The sequence below is a fragment of the Rousettus aegyptiacus genome, unplaced genomic scaffold, assembly GCF_014176215.1.
Source record: "Rousettus aegyptiacus isolate mRouAeg1 unplaced genomic scaffold, mRouAeg1.p scaffold_m13_p_9, whole genome shotgun sequence".
Taxonomy (NCBI): domain Eukaryota; kingdom Metazoa; phylum Chordata; class Mammalia; order Chiroptera; family Pteropodidae; genus Rousettus; species Rousettus aegyptiacus.
Genome location: NW_023416312.1, coordinates 64,220,802 through 64,243,586, shown reverse-complemented (window position 1 = coordinate 64,243,586; position 22,785 = coordinate 64,220,802). Strand labels below are relative to the sequence as shown.

At 36.2% G+C, this 22,785-nt stretch overlaps 1 protein-coding gene across 2 annotated transcripts in view; it reads right to left on the bottom strand.

Annotated features, from left to right (window-relative positions):
- Positions 1–15,751, bottom strand: part of VSIG1 (V-set and immunoglobulin domain containing 1) — a 32,187-nt gene extending 16,436 nt beyond the window's left edge. For both annotated transcript variants that reach the window (XM_016127597.2, XM_016127598.2), the window contains exons 1-2: positions 15,643–15,751; positions 2,548–2,711 (exon numbers count right to left, since the gene is read on the bottom strand). In XM_016127597.2, coding sequence (XP_015983083.2) covers positions 2,548–2,711; positions 15,643–15,691 — 213 coding nt within the window. In that variant the 5' untranslated portion in view covers positions 15,692–15,751. The remainder of the gene's footprint in view (positions 1–2,547; positions 2,712–15,642) is intronic.
- Between the last annotated feature and the right edge of the window lie 7,034 nt (positions 15,752–22,785).

The window sequence follows — 22,785 nt, the reverse complement described above, 5'->3', positions numbered from 1 at the left end:
TGTTGTTGATAATAATAACACACACTTATTGAATGGTTACTATGTGGAAGGTTTCCTAGTGCTTCACAAGCATCATATCATTTAATCTTCACAGTAAGCCTGTGATGTAGCTAAGTAGCTCCATTTTACAGATGGGAAAACGGAACCTCTGAAAGGTGTTTTCTAAGGTCATCTAGCCAGCAAGTAGCAGGGCAAGGAGTAGACTGACATCCATCAGGAGGTCTCCACTAAGGTTTCAAAACTCCTCATCTGGAAAAGCAGAGAGAAGCACATGCCTGCAGGGTATGGGGAAGATGAGGAAGGACTCCAGTTCTCTAGAAGTAAAGACCTAAGCATAGTTACAATGGCGATCTTGTTGGGATAAGCTGAAGCAAGATGGGAAAAGAGGAGGAAAAGAAAGGTTGCCTTTTTGGAGGTGGTTTTCACTGTCTCCAAGCCAGGAGCTGGCCCTACTCTACCCTGTCTTTCATGCTGCCACAGCACAGGCATAGCATAGGTCTCATGCACTTGGAGAAGCATCTAGAATGTTTTATGACACAACGGACATGTTCTTACAGATCCAATGGCTCAATGCAGAAGACTTCCTTTGATTTGGACATCTCAAAAGAGTAGATATCTTAAATTACTTGCCCTGCCTGTACTAGAAATTTTGAAGAATGGGGCAAACGACAAGTAAATAAGCTACTCAATAAGTACTTATTTGTTAATTCCTTTTTTTAAGGGGCCTCTAAGGGATGTCCTGAGCTCAAGCCACAGTCAGATCAATTACTATACCTTCTTCCTCTGCATATCTAGGTCTAGTGAAAAATTTGTTGCTGGTCAAAATCTCCTTTGACCTTGCATCTCCTAGCTCTTCACCAGCCCAACAGTTCCAGAAGAGGTGGACTTGTAAATTCTAGTGTCAGAGGAGGCATAAAGAAGATTTTGTGCTTTCGAATTCAGACTGGCCTGACCTGACCTTCAGGTAGTTGAGGACATCTTGATTTGAGGACCAAACATTAAAAATTTTCAAAATAGATTGGCAAGGCTTTTCTATATTCAGCTTTTATTGGAAAAATGAGGAAAACTTTACGACTCCAAATAAAGAATATATTGAAAAATTTAGTTAGGAGTGTAAATTTTAAAAGGAAGAAACATCTTGTGATTATTATTATCCACAACCCAAGAGAGCAGCCTACAAAGGAAAGAAATGATTTCTTAGTTGATTTCAACATGTGAGGTCTTGGGTCAGGACATTTTGGGCAATGGAAAGTGATGGACTTACTCTTGCTGCTGTTGATAATAATGATAATGATAACAGTGTTTACAAGGGGTGAAACTCACAGGGCTTTATATTATTTTTCAAGTATTTTCATATGCATTATGTAAGATGATTCCCCATGAGACAAGTAGAAAAGTATTACTGTTCTATCATATTTTGAAGAGGCAGAGAGTGATTCAGATACTCGTCTAAGGTAACCAGTACTAAGCTAAATTGTTAAACTTTAATTAGAGTGTAGCATTGCTGAAATCTCTTGAATAGTGTTGCCTGTTAAACAAGTGTTCAAGGAACTCTGCTGAAGAAAGGACTCAACACTTCCAAAAGGCCAGTGATGAATGAAGTATCACTGGCCAAAATGTGACTTGTCCAAGTTAATGTCCTTCTTCTTCTTCACCTCTGCCCTTGGGCCTCCTCCAGCCCACTCGACTCGCTCTCTAACTTTCTACTAACCAAAACCTTTCCCTCCCTTCAAGGCCTGACTTAACTACATCCAGCCATTCCAAACCACACTTATTTGTCTCTTCTCAGAATTCTTTGTTTTGGATCATACATCCTTTTGTAAATCTAATGAAAGCTATGGACCTTTTCCCTCAAGGGATACGTGTTGGCATATGTCCTTGCACACTTATGCATGTGCGCGCGTGCACACACACACACACACACACACACTTTGAGTATACAATATTAACCCTTGGGCTAATTTAAAGATTCAGTTACCATTAAGCTCAGATGGAGAAAACCCGGGACTAGGCGGCTTGCAGTTAGAATCATTCTCCTCCTTTGACTTTCACCCACCCTCCTCTGGCAACTTCATCCCCTAGACCCTGGCCTACCTTTCCTATCCCCTATCCTCTAGCCTCCTGCTATCTTTAATTACCCAAAGTTCATTACTACTTTGGCCTTTCTCCACCCATCTTGAGATTCTCATTGTACCAAGACTCAGTCCTGCACAATGAGCTACTTCATTTGACAAGTAGATTCCAGATATTGACAGAGATCATCAGATCAGTTAGCACATACATTCGAACTGGAGTCTTCAAGAAATAAGAGGTAGGGAGATTCTTTTTGGTGTGGGAAACCCTTTAAGAACTACTGCTCATTTTACCTACAATAAGGACCATTCCTGTCTATTCTAGTATACATGATTACTTGACATTGACTTACACAAAATTGAGATAACAAGCTATAACTGAATATGAAAACAGGACAAAGGCCAAGTCACACTGACTCCCAACAGTTTATTTCAGAACTATCAAAGGGGAATAGCTTAGGAAGAATGTTCTTACGGTAATTGGCTGTGACTCCTTCTCATGGGAGAATGACCACTGGATGGAAAGCTTGTCTCGGGAGGCCACAGTGCTGGTGTAGGTGCAGATAAGAGTGGCATTAGATCCAGTAGTCACATTTATAACACTGTTTGGGATGGTCACTTGCACTGCGCTAGCTTGACCTGAAAAGATAATCACCAAAAAGACAATGGAACACATTCACATTCTGATGATACTTTTTCATTACAAAGCACTTTCAAAGACATCTTATTTGAAGAATCCAAGGTAAAGAGAAGGTAAAATGAACCATACAGGAAACCTGAGCAAGCAATTGGCATGGAGTAGGGAAGTTTTTAATAAATTACCATGTGAAGACACTAAAATCCTGTAATGGTGAGATAATAGCACTGAACTAGGAATTTCTTCTGGATGGCCTTACATAGAGGTTCTCAAAGTGTTGTCTGGGAACTCACAAATGTCCATGAGTATGGAGAACAATCAATCCAGTTTGCCCCAAACTGAGGCGGTTGCTTGAATATGGGACTTTCATTTTAAAACTGAGTGAGTCTCTGGCAAATCATGTTGGTTTTGCTAGGACTTTAGTGCTTAAACCAGAAAACCCTCCCCCCTTCAAAAAAGAGAATGATTTTGTTGCCCTATCCCTAAGACCCTTTTTTTAGCCTAAGAGATCAAAATTATATTAATAATAATACTAAGATATTATTTTTCTTTTTAACTCTCATTCTTTCATGAGTGTGCAAGGAATGTTCTAAAAGCTACATGTCATTGTTCTGGTGGCTAATGGCGTTTATGTATTTTTGTTTTGTTTTGTTTTACTTTCTAAAAGAGTAAACGTAGATAAAAATAACCCACGTAGCAAAAATTCTTTGAGGTCCTCGATAATTTTTAATTGAAAATTGTATAGAAATAAATGCATACACATACACACGAGTACAAGTACAAGTAAAACTGGAGAAATAAGAAGATTGGTGTATTGTATCAATGTCAGTGTCCTGATTGTGATATATTACCATGGGGAGTTGGGCTGTGCAAAATGTACATGAGATCTTTGTCTTATTTCTTAAATCTACATGTGAATCTAATATTCCCTTATTATATTTTTAATGACAGCAGAATTTATAGTGATATCTTACTATACTGATCTATAGTGATATTTCACTTCTGATATTGATCTTTCGTGTCTTGTAGCTTTTTATTTTTACCAGTCTTGCTAAAGGTTCGCCAAAGAATCAGATTTTTATTTCATTTAATTTTTTATACAGTTTTCCTGTTTCAATTCCATTGATGTCAGCTCACTGTTGTTTTATTTCTTCTGCATGCTTTGGAATTATTTTGTTTTTATTCTAGATCCTTGATGTAGAAACGATAATCATCGACTTGAAACTTTTACTCATTTCAAATGTAAGCATTTAGTATTATAATATTCTCTTCCAGCACTTCTTTAGCTGCATGTTACATGTTTCTATATATTTTCATTTCCATTCAATTCTTTGCATATTTTTTAAATTTCCTTTGAGACTTAACCTTTGATCTATAGATTATTTACAATCGTGTTGTATAATTTTCAAGTGTTTAGAGACTTTCTTATTGCCTTTCTGTTCTTGATTTTCATTGTGCTTAGAGAAAAGACTCTGTAGGATTTATTTATTTTTTTACATGTAATTTATTTTTTTATTTTTAATTAATTAATTACTTTTTATGGTGACATTGGTTAACAAAATGGTATCTTTTTCCTGTGCATTTTAACAGTAAAGCATATATATTTACATTGTATGTTCACCTCCCATAGTTTGATTTCTTTCTGTCATCACATATTTGACTCCTTTTACGCTATCTACCTCCCCTTTCCCCCCTTCCCCTTCCCTTCTGCTAACCACTAGTCTATTGTCTATGACCATGAGTCTCTGTTTATTCGTCCTGTTCATTTGTTGATTTTAGGTTTATATCCCACATATAAGTGATATCACGTGATTTTCAACTTTTTTCTGTCTGGCTTATTTCACTTAGCATGATTATGTCAAGGTCAATCCACGTTGTCAGAAATGGCAGTATTTCATCTCTTCTTATAGCTGAGTAATATTCCATTTTATATCTGTACCACATCTTCCTTATCCAATCATCTATAATAGGACACTGTGGTTGCTTCCATATTCTGGCCATCATGAATAATGCTGCTATAAACATTGATGTGTGAATATCTTTTCAGATATGGGTTTTCAAGTCTCTGGGGTAAATACCCAGTAGGGGGGTTGCTGAATCATATGGTAGATCAATTCTTAGTTTTTTGAGGAACTTCTTTACTGTTTTCCATAGTGCCTGTACCAATTTACAATCCCACCCGCAGTGTATGAGTGTTCCTATTTCTCTGCATCCCCTCCGGCATTTGTTATTACTTGTCCTGTTGATAACAGCTATTCTAACAGATGTAAGATGATATCTCATTGTGGTTTGGATTGTCATTTCCCTAATAGCTAGCAATGTTGAGCATCCTCTCATTTGTTGGTCATTTGTATGCCCTCTATGGAGAAATGTCTATTCATGTTGTCTGCCCATTTTTTGATTGGATTGTTTTGTTGTTGTTATTGAGTCATATGAGTTCTTTGTATATTTTGGATATTAGGCCCTTATCAGAGGCATTGTTTGCAAATATATTTTTCCATATAGATATTTTTCTCTTTACCTTGGGGATGGTTTCTTTTGCTGAACAGAAACTTTTAAGTTTGATGCAGTCTTACTCATTTATTTTGACTCTGTATGATTTAAATTCTTTTAAATATGTTGAGGTCTTTTTTTTGACAAGCACATGGTCTATCTTGGCAAATGTTTTGTTTGTGCTTGGGAAAAAAGTGCATTCTGCTGTTATTGAGTGGAGTGTTCTATACAAAGAGATGCACTTTAAAAAACTATGAATACTCACCAAGATGGACCAAGTTCTGGGTCATAACAAATTTAAAAACAAACCTTAATAAATATAAAAGAATAGAATTGATACCATGTCTCTTGTCAGATCACAATGGAATTAAAGTAGAAATCAGTAACAAAAAGACTACTGGAAAGTTCTAAAATACATGGAGATTAAATAACATACCTCTAAACAACACGTTTCAAGGAGAAACTCAAGAGAAATTTAAAAACATTTTGAACTAAATGAAAATGAAAACTCAAATTATCAAAATTTGTGTATGCAACAAAAGCAGTGCTTACAGAAAAATTCACACCGTTGAGCACATATATTAGAAAAGAAGAAAGAACTAAAATAAATAATCTAAGCTTAAACCTTAAGAAACTAGAAAAAAAGGGCAGATTAAATCCAAAGTAATCAGAAGAAGAAATGAAATAATGAAATCTAGGTCAGGAATCAATAAAATTGAAAACAGGAAATAAATAAATAAAAGTAATGAGGCCAATTTTATTGAAGAGGTCAATAAAATTAATAAGATTCTCACCAGGCTAAGAAACAAATACAAAGGGCACAAATTACTAATATCAGAAATGAAGAAGACATTTTACTACAGATTATATAGACATTAAAAGAATAATAAAGAAATACAATAAACAATTCTATGCTCACAAATTCAATAATCTAGATGAAATGGACCAACTCCTTGAAAGACACTATCTGCCAAAACTCACACAAAGATAAGTAGACAATCTGAAAAGGCCTATATCTAGATATCTAGTCTATATGTATTTACAAAATTGAATCAAAAATTAATAATCTTCCAAAGTAGAAAGCACCCGGCCTAGGTACTTGACTGGTGGGTTCACTGGTGAATTCTTCCAAATATTTAAGGGAGAAATTGTACCAATTATTTACAATTTCTTTCAGAAGATAGAATGGAGGGAATACTTCTTAACTCATTCTATGATGGAAACATAACCCTAATACTAAAACCAGACAAAAGCATTCCAATAAAAGAAATCAAATATCTATCATTAACATAGATGAAAAAAATCATCAACAAATTATTAGCAAAACAAATCCAACATTGTATAAAAAGTATTCTATACCATAACCAAGTGAGATGTGTCACAGTTATGCAAGGCTGGTTCAACACAAATCAACTAATGTAATCCATCACAGCAACAGGCTAAAGAAAAAATCACACGATCATATAAAATATATGCAGAAAAATTATTTGACAGCATCCAATGCTCATTTATGTTAAAAACACTCAGCAAACTAGCAATAGAGGGAAACTTCCTCAACTTGATAAAACATCTATAAAAAACCTACAACTAGTATCATACTTAATGATGAAAAAAAAAACTAGAAGCTTTCCTACTAAGATCAGGAAGAGGATGCCCCTCACATCACTCATTTTTGAGCTCATACTAGAAGTCTTTACTAATGCAGTTAGACACAAAAAAGAAATAAAAAGATATACAAATTGTGAAGAAAATGACAGATAACATGATTGACTATGTAGAAAATCCAGAAGAATCAATAAAAAAAACTTCTGGAACTAATGAGTAATTATAGCAAGGTTTCAGAATATAAGGTTAATGTGCAAATGTTTGTTGCTTTTCTGTATACTTTTTATCATTTTGAAGTGTCCCTCAATATCTTTCTTTACCTTTTTGATTTTGAAGTCTATTTTGTCCGATATTAGTACTGCTACTGACGTGTGTCTCCTGGAGGCAACATATAGTTGGGTTTCTTTTTTGATCCATTCTTCAACTCTGTGACTTTTTATTGGTGAGTTCAGTCCGTTTACATTTAGAGTGATTATTGAAATATGAGCTTTTCTTATAGCCATTTTATCTTTTGCTTTCTGGTAGCTCGGTGTTTCCATTGCTTCCTTGTCCTTCTGTTTGTTTTCTTTATTTTGGTTGGCTTTTGTTGGGTTTCCCTCTGGTCCTTGTTTTATGTTATATACTTCCATTCTGAATTTTTGGTGTGTGGTTACCATTAAAAACATGTATAGTTTTATATACAGTCATTCCTTTTCTTCTCTGTGTGCCTTATCTACATTTCCCTTTGTGAATCTGGATCTTTGAATCCTCCCCTTTTCAGTCATTGTTGTCTCAATTTGTCCCTACGTATGCTGAACGTTCCTTACTAACTTGCTATAGCAAATCTCTTCTTATTTTTAAGCTTATAATGCCCTGTTTTTAATAAGGGTTGCTGCACTCCTCTGCTTCTGTCAGCCTGCTAGTGACCTTACTCCTAATTATGTTTTTTTTTTGCATACCATTTTGTTTTAGGTGAGCTGACCCCTTTCATTATTTCCTGTATTGCAGGCCTCGTAGTGGAGAATTCCCTCAATTTTTGTATGTCTGGAAAGGTCTTAATTTCTCCTTCATATCTAAAGGAGAGATTAGCTGTATACATTATTCTAGGCTGGTAGTTCCTTTTATTTAATAGTTTGAATATTTGTCTCCACTCCTTTCTGGCTTATAAATTTTGTGCTAAGAAGTTCGATGATAATCTAATGGATTTTCCTTTATAGGTTACTGTCTTCTTTTCCCTGGCTGCCCTAAGAATTCTGTTTTTGTTGTTGAACTTTTTACGGTTTTAATACAATATGTCTGGTAAAGTCTTTTTTGGTTGAAATAATTGGGTATTCTATTGATTTCTTGAATTCAAAGCTCCAGCTCATTCCTTACATTTTGGAAATTCTTGTCAACTATTTGAAAATGCTTTCTAGTCCCTGCTCCTTTTCCTCGCTTTCAGTAATGCCCATTATTCTTGTTTCCTGTCCTGGTGGTATCAGCTAATTTTTGTATTTCTCTTTTATTATTTTTCATTCTTTGGTTTCTCTCTTCTTCCTTCTGATTTATTTCTAGATTTCTGTCTTTGATATCACCAATCCTTTCCTTCATTTGGTCAACACTATTTCCCAAGTTTATTTTTTTCATTTTTCAACTCTTGCAGTGTATTCTTCATCTCCAGAAGTTCTATTCAGTTCCTTTTGAGGATTTCATTCTCCTTGCTAAAGAACTCGCTCTGCTCATCTAGTTGTTTTTTTCATTTCTTGAAATTGTTGATGTGAATCGTTTCAGATCTCATTGAGTTTTTTCAGAATACCATCCTGAATTCTCTGTCATTTAAGTTGCATATTTCTGTATCTGTAAGCTTATTTTCTGAAGATTTTTCTCTTCCTTTCTGAGATGCTTTGTCACATTGGTTTTCATGGTGTTTAATGGTCTTTCTCCGCCTAGGCATTAATGGCAGTGTATTCTGATTTTTTTTCTAGAAAGATTTATTATGTAATGGTCCCTAGCCTGTTGCAAAGTAGGTGTTTTTCTTTGAGTTTCCAGTAGGTGGTGTCTAAGTCTCTTGGATCTCTGCTTTATATAAAGTCTTAATATTGTCTGTTTTTTTGTTTTCTTATAGATTTTAAATCATGCTCACTACCTTTAGTTTCAGTCCTTGTCAGTATTAGCCACAGTTTCGGTAACATTTGCACAGATCCCCCTGGCATTCTATCTCAGACGGCATGCAGGAAGAAGTCCTCTGGGTTGTGGGTGCAGACTGTGGCTCAGCCTTGGTTTTGCAACCACAGCTGGCAAACATCAACTGTTGTTTCTCTACCGTTCCCGCTTTTCTCCTGGCCCCGTTTCTCTGCCTTCTGCCCTGATGACTGGGCACTGCCGCTGGCTGTGTGGAGCTCGCAATCCTCCCAGGGTGTTCAGGGAAGTTGCCACATCTTCTCCCCTCCCCCTCCTCCTACTGGGAGCTCCAGCGGCTGCAAAAGGCAGCTTCTTTGTTTCTCCCAGTCCATCACCCAACACCTAGGGTTCTGACCTGTTGTAGCTCTTATGATCAGATCCCATGCTCAGATGTGCTGGTGCGCAGTTTGGGTGGTTTTTGTTGAGTTTTAGATATTCAGCTTATTGTTGTATCAAAGGGAGCGATCCAAGGATGTCTTTCACTCAGCCATGTTTCTGATGTCACTCTCTAATACTAGTTTAATTTTCAGAGTCTTTGTGGTGTCGTTATGGTCTGCTGGTTTAACTGGTGTCAGTAGGGTATCCATTTGTCCCTGATTCTACTGCCTGAGTGGGTGGAAGTGTTTCCCCAAGTCAGGGTCGAGCTGTTTCTCAGTAGGGGGTTTGGTATGGTGGGACACTCTTAGTGGGAGAGACAAGAGTCTTAGACTTGCAGAGACAAAAAAAAAAACTTTCCAGAACCAGGTGCTTCTGTGGTTTTATCTCTCTTATCTGTTCCATCCACCCACACCTTAGTATTTCTACATGAAAGTAGGGTGTCTCAGGCCCAATGGGGCAGGAGAATGTTTTCGTTGTCTATTATTGTTGATGGGACTCCTGATGATTCTTTCTTATTAGTGGTGTTGGGCTTATCTGCCAGAGGGACTCCCATTTCATCAGGGAAAAAACGAGTCTCCCTGTAGGCTGCCCTCTATTGCTAGGTTAGGATCAGGAAATGCCAGCACTAGGTTCACTTCTGTTGGGTGAAAAGACATAAGACACTTTGTCTGTCCGTTGTTACTAGAATCCCAAGTCTTCTTTTTCTTTATCATCTTTCAGAGTTCTCCTTTGGTTGTCTCTTGCAGTATTTCCAGGGAGGGTTTATATTTGTTCTCATCAGGGAGAAGCAAAGAGAAACAGGTCTACACCATCTTTTCCAGACAAGAAATATCCCTCAAATTTTGAGTGCAAAAGGGGCCTGAGTCCACAAAGCCTGAGAACTGCTGGCCTTACAAATGGGTGAACTGCCTATATGATTTATATGAACACCAAAGAGCTCCCAATCCAAAAATCCAGCCTACCGCTGTACTTGAAATTCTCAGTACTATATAAGTACTTTCCAAAGAGCTGTTACATTGGGACAATACATTGGGTAATACTATAGAGGCATTGGCTCTTCTAAACAATTGGTTATTATCCATTGCAGTCAGAGAGTATAGAAGTTCTCCGAGATGAAACACAAGACTGTCATTAGAAGAAAAGGTCAAGTTTAAGAGATGCTCTCTATGCTGCAGGGGGACTGGAGCGAGACCCCTAGCTGTAGGGTTGCAGATAAAGGGTAGGAGTGGGATGAAGATAGAGATTGTGGGAAGATCAGAGGAAATAGTACAGAAAGAAATTCCTGGTTCCCTTCCAAATTTTGCACACCCAAAGACTTCTTTAATTTTGTTTTCCTTAATGACAGTAGTCAGGCAAAAGGAACATAGGGAACTGACAAACATTTTTGAAAACTTAAGGAAAAAGCAAACCATTGTACTACTGATTACCCCTGGTTTCCTGGATTCAACAGCTGTGCTCTCTGTCACAGCTAGGCCACTCAATCCAGCTGCTTCTCTGCCGGAGTTGGCTGTTTACATGGCAAGCAGTGTCTTGACGAATTGAAAGAAGCACTTTAAGGCACGCACCAATGCAACACCTTCTAACTCCATGCAGTTCCCTCTTCCCAATGTTCCCTTCTCCATGTTTTCCTGGTTCCCATGCTTCCTCCAAAATGAAATTGGCCTGCAGAAAGCCACTACCCTTTCTGATGGAAATTTCATTGGAGAAGGTTAAGTGGCTCTCTTTTGCCCTCAAATAGCCTATTTCACTTCTTCTGGAAGTTAATCACATTTACTTTTATGGCTATTCCTAAATGATGACTTCCAGATATCTTCAAAGTGTCCAAAATAAAAGAATGGGGTTTTAGTGGCTATTAATTTCCCAAAAACTTTCCCCTAAAAATAGAGATTTTAAAGGTATTATTTGGCCATCATTTTTGTCCTCTAGTTTGGGTCACAATATCTGTTATGAAATTGGCTAATAGGGGTAACTTATTGCCATGTAAGGCTGAAAAACAAACAAACAAACAAACAGAAACCTTTTAAAGGCTGCTTTCAACAAAATGCTTGAAAACAGAGGAAACACAGTTCTCACACAAGCCAAGCAATAGAAGAGACCCTGGTGCCTATCAAAAAATATTTGTTGAGCACCTATCTTGTGCCACAAATAGTGCTAACACTGAGGAAACAGTAATGAATAACACAGAAACAATATATGCCTGCCATGTCAAGGCAGTAAATAGCCATTTATAGCACAGACCAGAATGGAGGCAAATGAAAATCAAGAATTTGAAAACTATAAATCTGATTTAAACACTTTCAACATCTTAAATAGAAGACATAATTATATAAATAATTTGAGATCTGTAAAAGCTCAACAATATCACTTTGAATAAGGATGGGAACCTATAAATCTACTGTGAGACAATATATTTTTAAGAATAATACACATTGTCCTGTAAGTAGGTAGCAATTGGTGAGGCAATATCTCTAGACCATCCTACTGCTCAAATTCCCAATACTCAGGACAAAAATCAATTCTTAAATTCTGAGGAAAAGATGGTTTTCAGAAATTGTTCAAGTTTAATATAGTGACAATATACTTCAGAGCTAAGAGCTATATATTTTCAGATGAACTTTTAAAAAATGTTACATAATTCAATTAGTGCACATTACTTAAATCTCTGAGATTATCCTCTATCCCAGGACTATGCAATAGAACTTTCTATGATGGTGGTTATGTTCTATCTCTGTATTGTCCAATTCAGTAGTCATTACCCACATGGAGTTATAGAGCACCTGAAATGTGGCTTAGTGTGATTGAGGAACTGAATTTCTATTTTTGTTTAATATGAATTTATCTAAATTTAGATAGCCACGTGTGGATGATGAATAGTGTAAATTTAGTCTTAAACCGAAGGTGATTCTATGAGTGTCGGGGCGGGGGAATAGTCTCCTTCTTTTGAATTAATTTTCTCTAAGTTGAGACATTGTTTAAAAGCTGAAAAAGGCAGAAAAATCTCTACATTAACAAAACTGAATAAATAGCAAAATAAAAATTAGTACCTGATTTAAACAAAACTCAAGATTGCAATTTCACTCATGACCTGACTGAATTAAAACAAACACACACACACACAAACAAACAAAAATACGTATGTGTTTGAAAATCAGTGCATATAATTAAAGGAAAATAATCCAAAGGATATGCTCTTAGATTAATCAACACTCTAAAAAGACTTTAAACACTTCATGTTTTGATAATGATTGTTCATTCTTTATTTAACACCTACAATGTGGTAGGCACTTTGCTAATAGATGGATTATATTGCAATGAAAATACCCCCCAAATATCCACATTTAACCTGATGCATTTGACGTGATTTAATTTCCAGGAATTTCATGTATAATTGTATCATTTTTCAGTTAGAAAATAATATAACCAAAAGATCACTCACTTTTGGATCTGACTATGAAATTGAAGTTCAAATATATTGCTGTTTTAAAATACATAGCACATTCCTCCAGAAAATGGAAACATTAAAATATATTTCTAATAGGTGACTAATGTATAGTAAAAGCACTAATATGATATGCATGAACTTTTTACAAAAGACTTCTTTGGTTAAAATTATTTTTCTGAAGTGGAATTTAACCTATGACTTCCCAAGGAGTCATCAGAAAGATTTCGATTAAAATAAAATCTGTCTTGCTTGGTTGTACAGAAAATTGATTTTAAATTTTTATGTGAAAATTATTTCTAGATGTTTGGAATTTGGGAAAATAATTCATACTTTCATTTTTCCAGCTTTATTGACACAGTATTGGCATATAACATTGTATAAGTTTTAAGTATACAAAGTGTTGATTTGATACACATATATATATATTGCAAAATGATTATCACCATAGATTAATTAACACTTCCATCAAATTACATAATTATCATTTCTTTTTTTGTGTTGAAAACACTTAAGGTCTATTCTCTTAGTAACTTTCAAGTATATAATACAGTGTTGTTAACTATACTCATTGTGCTTGCTGTACATCACATTTCCAGAACTACTTATTCATCTTATAACTGGAAGTTTGTATCCTTTGACTGTTTTATCCATTCTAATCTCCATTTCTATAAATTTGGGGTTTTTAGATTACACTTATAAATGTGATTATACAGTATTGTCGTCTGACCTATTTCACTTAGCATAATGACCTTAAGGTCCATCCATGTTTCAAATTGCAGGATTTAAGAAGGTAATTCAGTCTTTCAATAAACATTTCCTTTGTGCCAATTATGTACCTGGCACCATGTTTGATACCAAAATGTGACATTCTTCCTGAACAGGAAACAAGTTCAGGTAGTGCATCAATTTACATATCAATGGAAACATTACCAGTTGCTTCACAGCCATATCTGGATCAACTTATGAACACTACTAATGCCAGATAATATTACTGAAATCTTTCTCTTACTTCCATATATATGTAACATGACAAACAGCAATACATTATATCATACTCCTATTCCATCTGCTAGACTGACATTACCATATTTTGCTTTGGGCCAGCTAGATTGTATATGTATAGATACACAATACATATGATCTGCCAACACAACCAGTTTTACAGTAATATAAGAAAAAAGGCTCTGAAATATTTATTGGTCACTCTGATTGGGCCTTGTTCTAAAAGTTACAATCAAATAACATCCTGATACCATCTAGGTAATTTTTTAAAAAATAAAAAATTGCATACAAGGTAAAAATCCAATTTTGTAATGTAATATATATACTTTAAAAGGAGCAAAAAAAGTCATCCAAATTTGTGATAAGATTGTTGGCGATTTTTATTATTTATGTTTCCATATTTTCCAACCTTTCTACAATGACCACACATTACATTTATAATCAGTGAAAATTATATATGTGTTAGTTACAGTAAAAATTACCCTTGCAACCGTTCCAAAACTAGTGCCAGACGAAGGCCTCACATAGGGAAATAGGTGTTGACTACAGGTGTGATTTTAAAGCTGGTGCTGGAGGCCCAGGGGCAACCTATTAGCTAATGACTGGAAGCTCTTTAAAGTAAACAAAGACTTTCACTGTTTAAAGTTAAGGTTTAAAATGAATATTCCTGGGGAAAGGGGAGAATAGTAACATCTGTTCTCACCAGGATGGAAATTGAGAAAGGCAGCTTTTTCTAGCTCTAAGTCCTGGTTAGATCCCTGGATAAATACAGTATTGCCTTCTGGTGACTCCATAGAACATGTTTATTTAAGCATTTAGCAAGGAACATTTACAGAACTATTACTAAAAACCATATAGTTTTTAAAAGTAACACTTTTTTTCTGATTATAAAAATAGTATAATATTTTTTGTAGAAATCCTGGAAAATATGGAAAAGCTGGGGAATAAAATAAAAATAACCTATGATTTCATCACCCAGAGGTAATAACTATGAGCAGTTTGATATATAACCTTCTAATAATTTATTCTAGATGTGTGTGTATCCTGCTTCTTCACATAAAATTTTATCCTGAGTGTTTTCTTATGTCATTAAATATACTTAGTAAACATCATTCTAATGACTGCTTAATATTACCGATGGCTTAAAATATCAATTTTTTTTGAGAAACAGCATTATTGTATCTACCATGGACCTAATTTATCATAAGAACAGATTCAAAATGTCTCTGATATTTAAAAAAAAAAACTAGCCAAGGGTTTTTTCTAAATTAGTGATCTCTTGTGGGTCTAACCAGCATCAGAATTTTGACTCTAAAAATGATTTTGTTTTGCTCAAATCTCTAAAAACACCCATACTGTACACAATGATAAATCACACATATATTCCAAAATAGTCTTAGGCTTGAAAAAGTACAAGTCTCTAAGAAATATTAGATAGTAAAGCATGGCAGGCACTCCCAGCCAGGCTCTGCCTGCTGTAGCAAAGCAAATCTATCACAGGGAGCTTAAAGGAAATATTTAAGTCAAACAGAGAAAAAAGTATCCTTAGCACAAACTTGAGCTTCTGAGTAAATTCCTCTATTCAACCTCCAAACAACAACAGCAACAAAAAAGCTACTGTGATGTTTGTAAATTTTTTTTTAATTAAGAAGCTACATAAAACAATTTTATTTAAAGGCTCCCCCAACCTCTGCAAACATTGGCATGGTGCATATTTGCTAAGCAAGATGTCTGAAAATTATTTTACTCAGCATACTAATCACAATTCCTTTCCAGTACCGGAAGGGAACATTTTATGTAAAAATTTGCCATTTCATTTTAAAAGAAAACTCCATTCCCAATTATCTTTGGTGGTTTGGTGATCCTTTCCTTACCTGCAAGACAGTTTAAGATCAGAAAGACCTTCCAAAAGGCCAACACCATTGTGTCGAAGTTCGTCCAGCACAGCCAGAGATCAGTAGCTTGCCTGGACTAAGCTGCGTTTCAAACTACCTTCTTCAATCACACGGAGGTTTGCCAGGCTTATCTGTCAGCATCACCAAGCAAACAAGCTTTTTCAGGCTTACTTACTGGGTACAGACCTTTCTCAGAGCAGATTCTGTTTCTTTGAAACACTTTTCATGGGGCGTGTCTCTTTGATATATTTGCTACGGTGTTAATAATAAACCCATGTATTTAAAATCTTCAAGCTCTTTGTATACAGATTCTCTGAGTTTTACTGTTTAAAGTCAATCTTATTAAAAGTTATACTTGGTGAGGAGGATATAGTTGGAAGAGAGCCTATGAAAATAGAAGCTGACAAGGCTAATTAATTTCAAATATTTCCATAAAAGTCTTACAGCATTGATTCACTAACTTTCTACAAATTAGGTTAGTAAATTGGTGCTCTAAGATTTTTCTAAAGAGATGGGGTTCACAGGAAGGTCACAGGGGTTATGAAGCAAAAAGCAAAAAACAAACAAACAAAAACAAAAACGAAAACCCCATTCATTTCTATGTGAACAAACTTTTTTTCGAAGCCCTGGCAATTCTCACCACCCACCACGAAAATTGACAGTTAAATGAATTACACGCTTATGTCTTCCAGGTTAGAAACTTTGCAGCATTTATTCACTCACCTGATTTTGCAAAATCTGGTGAGCTAATAAATGCTTTAAGACTTCCATTGGATGAGTCTGAATTTTTGCAGAATTAGGTAACTAAATGGGTGCTATATGGTTTCCGTGGAAAGGGAGTTCACTAGGAGGGAATGGTAGGCTCCACAGGTGATAAGTCTTCATGTGAACATGAACTTCTAATAGAGTTCTTCGCTGCTTAAGTTACCCTGAGATGAAAAGGGCCCCTCTGGCTCTTCCCCTGTGGTCTCTTAAGTCCTACTGTTTCCATCTCTACAGTGATTCTCCAATTTGTCTCTTCTCCAAACTGCTGCTTCCATCCGGGTCCAGGTACTCAGCTTCTCATCTGTGGCCTACTATACCAACATCCTAAGTAGTCATCCTGACTTCTTTCTCTTTCATCCTGTGTACCAGCCACATGCCAATGTTTCAATACCGATCAAGCATCTTTCAATAACACCATGATGGACTCTTTCATCAAATTTAAAGTCCCTAATCTGGATTCCCAGCCTTTCAAGATCTGGTCCCCACTTCATCTGAACTTTAGACAGGTTAAATTATCCACCCGAAAAATGCCATCAAGATTTATTGCCTCAAAGTATTTAGTCACATGAAGTATGTGCAAGTTTCAGATATGTTTTATGAACTGTAATTTATAAGAAATGTTTGACCCTATCTCAAGTTAGCCAAGCTAATTTCCTACTGCCTCTCAGAAAGCTATTTCTCTTCCCTCAGGCTCGATTCCTTCTCACAGCCTTCACTGTCCATGCTTATATCTGATACCGAGTTGGCTCCCCATGACTTTTATCACTACGTAGAATTTTCTCCTCCCTCCTCTTGTTATCAAAATATATTCTTAGCACAGATCAGTCATGCTTTCGTATGTCAAACCTTCAGTAAACCCACATACCATCCCTCTCAGGGCTCCCCCTTGGATAAATTTGCATTGTACTTTGAGCCAATATTCTACAGTGAGCACTTGATTGCTGTCCAGTAGTTTCCTATTTATTAACTGAGTCTCCTCTCAATCCAGTGACTGTGAGCCCATCCAGGGCAGGAGCCACATCTTATACAGGCAGTTCCCCATTCAAGAAAGGATGTTTCCCAGAAGGTATTGGTAAGCCCAATGATCAGGCCCAAGAATACACATTCCTGCTGAAGCAATGCTATAAAGAGAAGTTGATTCCCAGATCTGTGCAGCACATAGTGTAGCACTGGCTTGAATTCTGGGTGCTGGACCATGTAGGGCAGGGGAAAAGAAGAAGGAGCAGGAGGTGGGAGAGAAAGAACATGCCTTTCCCTTCCCAAGTTATGGGTTGAACACAAAGTATCATGTTCCCCTTAAATAACTATTGCATGTCTTTGTCACCCACCTTCCTTTCTGCCCCCCATCTTCATGGCCCAATGACCCCCAGCATACCTAGAGTTTTACTCCCCAGAATATCCTGTACTCCAAAATTACTTCTTTCTTTCCAACCTGATGCCTCCCAGAAACACACTGCCCCCTCTGTATCAGCAGACATCAACTCCCTGTTAGGAGGAAAAAAAATTCAATTGCCATGAACATTTTCAAACCTATTTACACTATTGAAAACAGAATGCTTGTTTTCTCCCCAGATAAGGCTCTGGCTAGGCATATTAGGCAATGAAATAAAGAGAACTGGTTGGAAAGAGGAGGTTTTGCAGAATAAAACAACTTGTAGGGCAGCCCTCTGGAGGTCCACACCAGCTCTTCTCAGCTTTGGTTCTGCCTGTACCTCTAAATCCACTAACTCTCCCAAAGACCCATGGTTTTCATAATGGCTCCCCCAGAAATAATGCTGGCTTTTCCAGTGGTGGTGAACTGGATGGTAAAGGAATTTTCTAGTCTGGTGTTTATAAGCCAGGGGTTTCTTGTTTTCTTCCATGGCTCATTGGTGACCATAGTAAGGTGACCATATAACTGGTCATTAAAACTAAGGCATTTTTGAGAGTGAAAGGGGTGCTATTACAATTACATGGGGTAGTGTAAACCATAACAGTCCAAGACAAACCTGGACATCTGGCCTCCTGCTCATAGGAGATGCCTAAGTACAAAGCAGGCATTAAGTAAAAGCTTAGTGTCTAAGCTAGTTGGCCCTGAGATGGGGTAAAGGATATGATTTAAGACTATTGCCAAAACTCTTCTGTACCAGAATCTCTCATACAAACACAAAACTTTCTAGAACATTTAAGTACAATGTGAACACTGCTACTAGGTAGGATCTAATGTGAACAGGTAAAATTCTGTTAAAATAAACTAATAAAAGATAATCTAGATTCTCTGCTTTAGACTGAATTTTGATGTTATTGACTGTTGCTCAAAAAAAGTGGGTCATTAATTTAGCACATGAAATATTAAATATCTTTCACATTTTTATAGAGCTTTATAATTTTAAACTGCTTTTCCGTTTTATCTTCACAACTGACAATAAAGTAAATAAGGCAGGTATTATCTACATTCTCTATATGAGAAAACAAAAGCTCAGAAACGTTGTGTCTTTCCCAAGGCCACATAGCACTCATTAGATGCTGTCCCTCCTATCACACCACACAGTGGCACAGTGTGAATGTAAGGTAACAAACATGTTACTGCCTCTATGATCCTTCTTCAGGAACTTTCAGAAACTTGCAATATCTGACTTATCCCTCATTTTTTAACTTAAAAATTACAAAAGTAATACATTTTGATTTTAAAGAACAAAGAAGTATACAGATAATAAAAAGAAAGTCTTCATTCTCTCACCCACATGTATAATCCCATGCTTTGCTTATGAGCAATAGGAATTCTGCATTTTTCTCAAACCTTGTATAAATTTACACGCTTGCACACACACACACACACACATACACACGATGGAATTTTTAACATAAAGGTAATTATGAAATGCATATTTTCCATAATTTGCTTTTTCACTTGAAAAAGCATTTTGTTATCTCTTTATATCACTGTATACAACTAAATCTATAGATATATCTTATCCATTTTAATGTTGAATGCTATTTCATAGTATAAATGTACTATAATTTATTTAACCATTCTCCTATTGATAAATTCTTAGGTCATTTCCAGTTTTTCATTAAACAGTGGTGAAATGAACATCCTTTTGCCTACATCTCTGCCGACTTTGTGTGATTATTTCTATAGATTAGGTATCTAGAAATGGAATTGCTGGATCAAAAGGTATGACCATTTTAATTTTTGGTAGCTTATGAAAAACTGTCCACCACAAATCCTTTACCAATTTATACTTCCATTTAGAGTGCTAAGAGTGTCTCTTTCTCCACAGTCTTGTCCACAATGAAAAAAATCAGTCTTTTATTTTTACTTGCATCATGGGTAAACATTGTTGTTTTAATTTATATTTCTTCATGAGGTTAAGCCTTTTTCCATAGGCTTACTGGCCTAATTGGTGTCCCTTTCCCCATGAATTGCCTATTTCTGACTTTAGACCATTTTTCCATTGAGTTATCTTTTAATATTGCAGAAGTACTTATTATAGTTTATAAATCTTAATGAGTTAAATATATACATTATATTTTTCCAGCCAGCATTTTTTTTTAAAAATTATGTTTTTTACCATAAAGAAGTTTGCATTTTACTTCAGTTAAATCTAGCAATTTTTCCCTTTGTAGCTTCTGAGTTTCATACCTTCCCTAAGAAAGCCTTTCCCAATCTGAGACTATCGAAATTATATAATTTATATAATATTATATAATGTATAATATCAATATACAATATTGTATTTTTATGATGTTTCTATAATTTTGCTGGCTTTCAGTCATGGCAACTCTGTCCTTCCAGTTGCTCAAGCCAAAAAAGCTTTTGTGCTATCTTTGGCTTCTCTCCTTCTCTCATGTACCACATCTAATTCATCAGCAAATTCTTCTGGGTCCATGTTCAAAATATACTCAGACTCTGACCACTTTCCCCAACTTCATTGCTACCACCCCAGTTTGAGCCACCAGCATCAATTGCCTAACTCACTGCAATATCCTCCTAACTTGTCTCCCTGCTCCCCTCATCTTCCTTTGTGGTGTATTGTCACAGAAGCCAGAATGATCCTTTTATATGTAAGTCAGATCACATATCACTTTTGCTGGAGATCCTTCAATAATTCTCATTTTCTTTCAGAGTAAAAGCCAGTCTTAGAAGACCCTAAAATGATGTGCCTCACCCACTCCACTGCCTCTCTGACCTCACCTCCTACCATTCCTCCCCCCTCTCACTCCGATCCAGCTATATTATTCTTCTCATTGATCCTCAAACTAGCCAGGCATGCTCCAACTTTTCAGGGCATTTGCCCTGGCAGTTGCCTATGTCTCTGACACTTTAACCCAGACATTAGCAGGGCCAACTCCTTCATCTTCCTCAAGTCTTTGCTTAAATGCCGATTTTTAACAATGCCTCCTGTGTTCACACAATTTAAAACTACAGCCCTCTTTACTCATGCCCTCCCAATTTCCCCTACCTTTTCTTTTTTCCATAGCATTCACTACCTCCTGACATACTATACAATTTACTTATTGTTTACTTTTTCACCCAGTTAGAATGTAAGTTTCAAAAGGGCAGGGATTTCTGTCTGATTTATTCACTATTCATTCCAGGGGCCTAGAAAAGTGTCTTGCACATAGCAGGTAATAAATAAATATTTGTTAAGTAAATAAGTTTGTGAATCTGGATTTAATCCATTTGAGATTTATTTTTGTGTATTGTGTGACATAAGATGAAATGTTTATTTAAATATTCTAATGTCCTAAATAGTAATGATTCATGACCATTTTAGGAAATTTACTCTTTGGAAATAGCTAGGTCATTCAAGGCTCATTTGAATGGATAAGGCAGGTGATCAAGTTCAGTAATACTGTTTTATGGTCAAGAAATGAGGCATAATTATAAAGCAATGAATCTGCTGTCTTTATGTGGCTTGGTTGCTGGCTCAAAAGGCAGGTTTGGGTTTCTAAAAGACAGACAAAGGCCATTCTATGGCACCAACATAAAGGAGAGAGACGGAACGACAGACAGACAGACAGACAGACATATGGAGACATAGACAGAATGATCTGTGAGTAAAGCTTTTCATATATATTTTTTGATTGCTGAAGAAGTCATTATGAGAAAATCAGAATTTAGTGAATTTTTTTGTACATATTTTATGGTTTGTATGATCTTTAAAATTTTGAATTACATATAAAAGGGCACGTTCTAGTTAGTACATAGAATCTAAAGATTTTAATTCATTTTTGTTGGAATGATTCCAAAGAAGATATTTCAAAAATTACCTGTGCAATCATAGTACCACTAAAGCTTCATTGCTTTTTTTCCAACTGCCTCCCAGACATTTCCAATTATGTGCCTCACTAGTGCTTCAAACTTAATCTCAGATATGCCTCCAAACCTGTGTCACTTCCCTACCACATTTGTTGGTGCTCCCATTATAACTCTTCATTAAGATATTCTTTGACTCCTACTTCAATTCACCCTACCATTCTACCAGTACCAAATTCTACTGAAAACTTATCTTTAGTCCCTCATCTCCTTTCCATCTCCTGCAATATTGTAGTTCAGTCCCTGTTATCTCTCATTTAGATGGTTGCAGTAGTTTCCTAGGCCATCTCTTGGCCTCCAATCTTCCTCCCTTTCAATTTATTTATAACCCTGCCAGATAAGTTTTCTTAAAGTTCGATCTAATATGTCATTCTCATACTTAAAACTCCCATGTCTCCCCATCACTTTTGGTCTGGACCTATCTATCATTCAATAGATACCTAACCTACCTTTCCTGTCTATTTTCTGCTATTTGTGACACAAAAGAATGTCAGAGCTGGCTGAAGTCTTAAGAGTAGTTGCCCAATGAAAATGAATACTCTCTGTTCCCTGAGCATATGCCTCACATTTCTATCTCTGTGCCTTTGCAGGGCTATCTCCTCCTCCTAGATCACATACCCCGCCAAGTCTAACTGTCCAAAATCTACTCATCCTGGGAGCCTCATCACAAATGCTAACTGCTCCATAGATTGTCTCCTGATTCTTTCATGATGTGATCTCACCTTTACAGCTTTCAGTACAAAAAAAATACCTTCTATATTATCCTCTAGAGGATAACATAGTTCTTCATGTACTGGTCCTCTTCATGCCTCTAAGAATGCAAGCTCCTAAGGTGGAGAAGGAAGATAAAGACTGTGTTTAGGTGATTTTACACACACACACACACACACACACACACACACACACACACACACACACTGAGAGACAGAGAAAGAGAGGCCGATCATGTGATGGGCCAGGCATGGTGCTAAGTGCTCTATATGCATTATCTCTCTTAATCCTCTTCACAGCATTATGAGGTAGTGGTATCATTATCCCCATTTTATAGGTGAAGA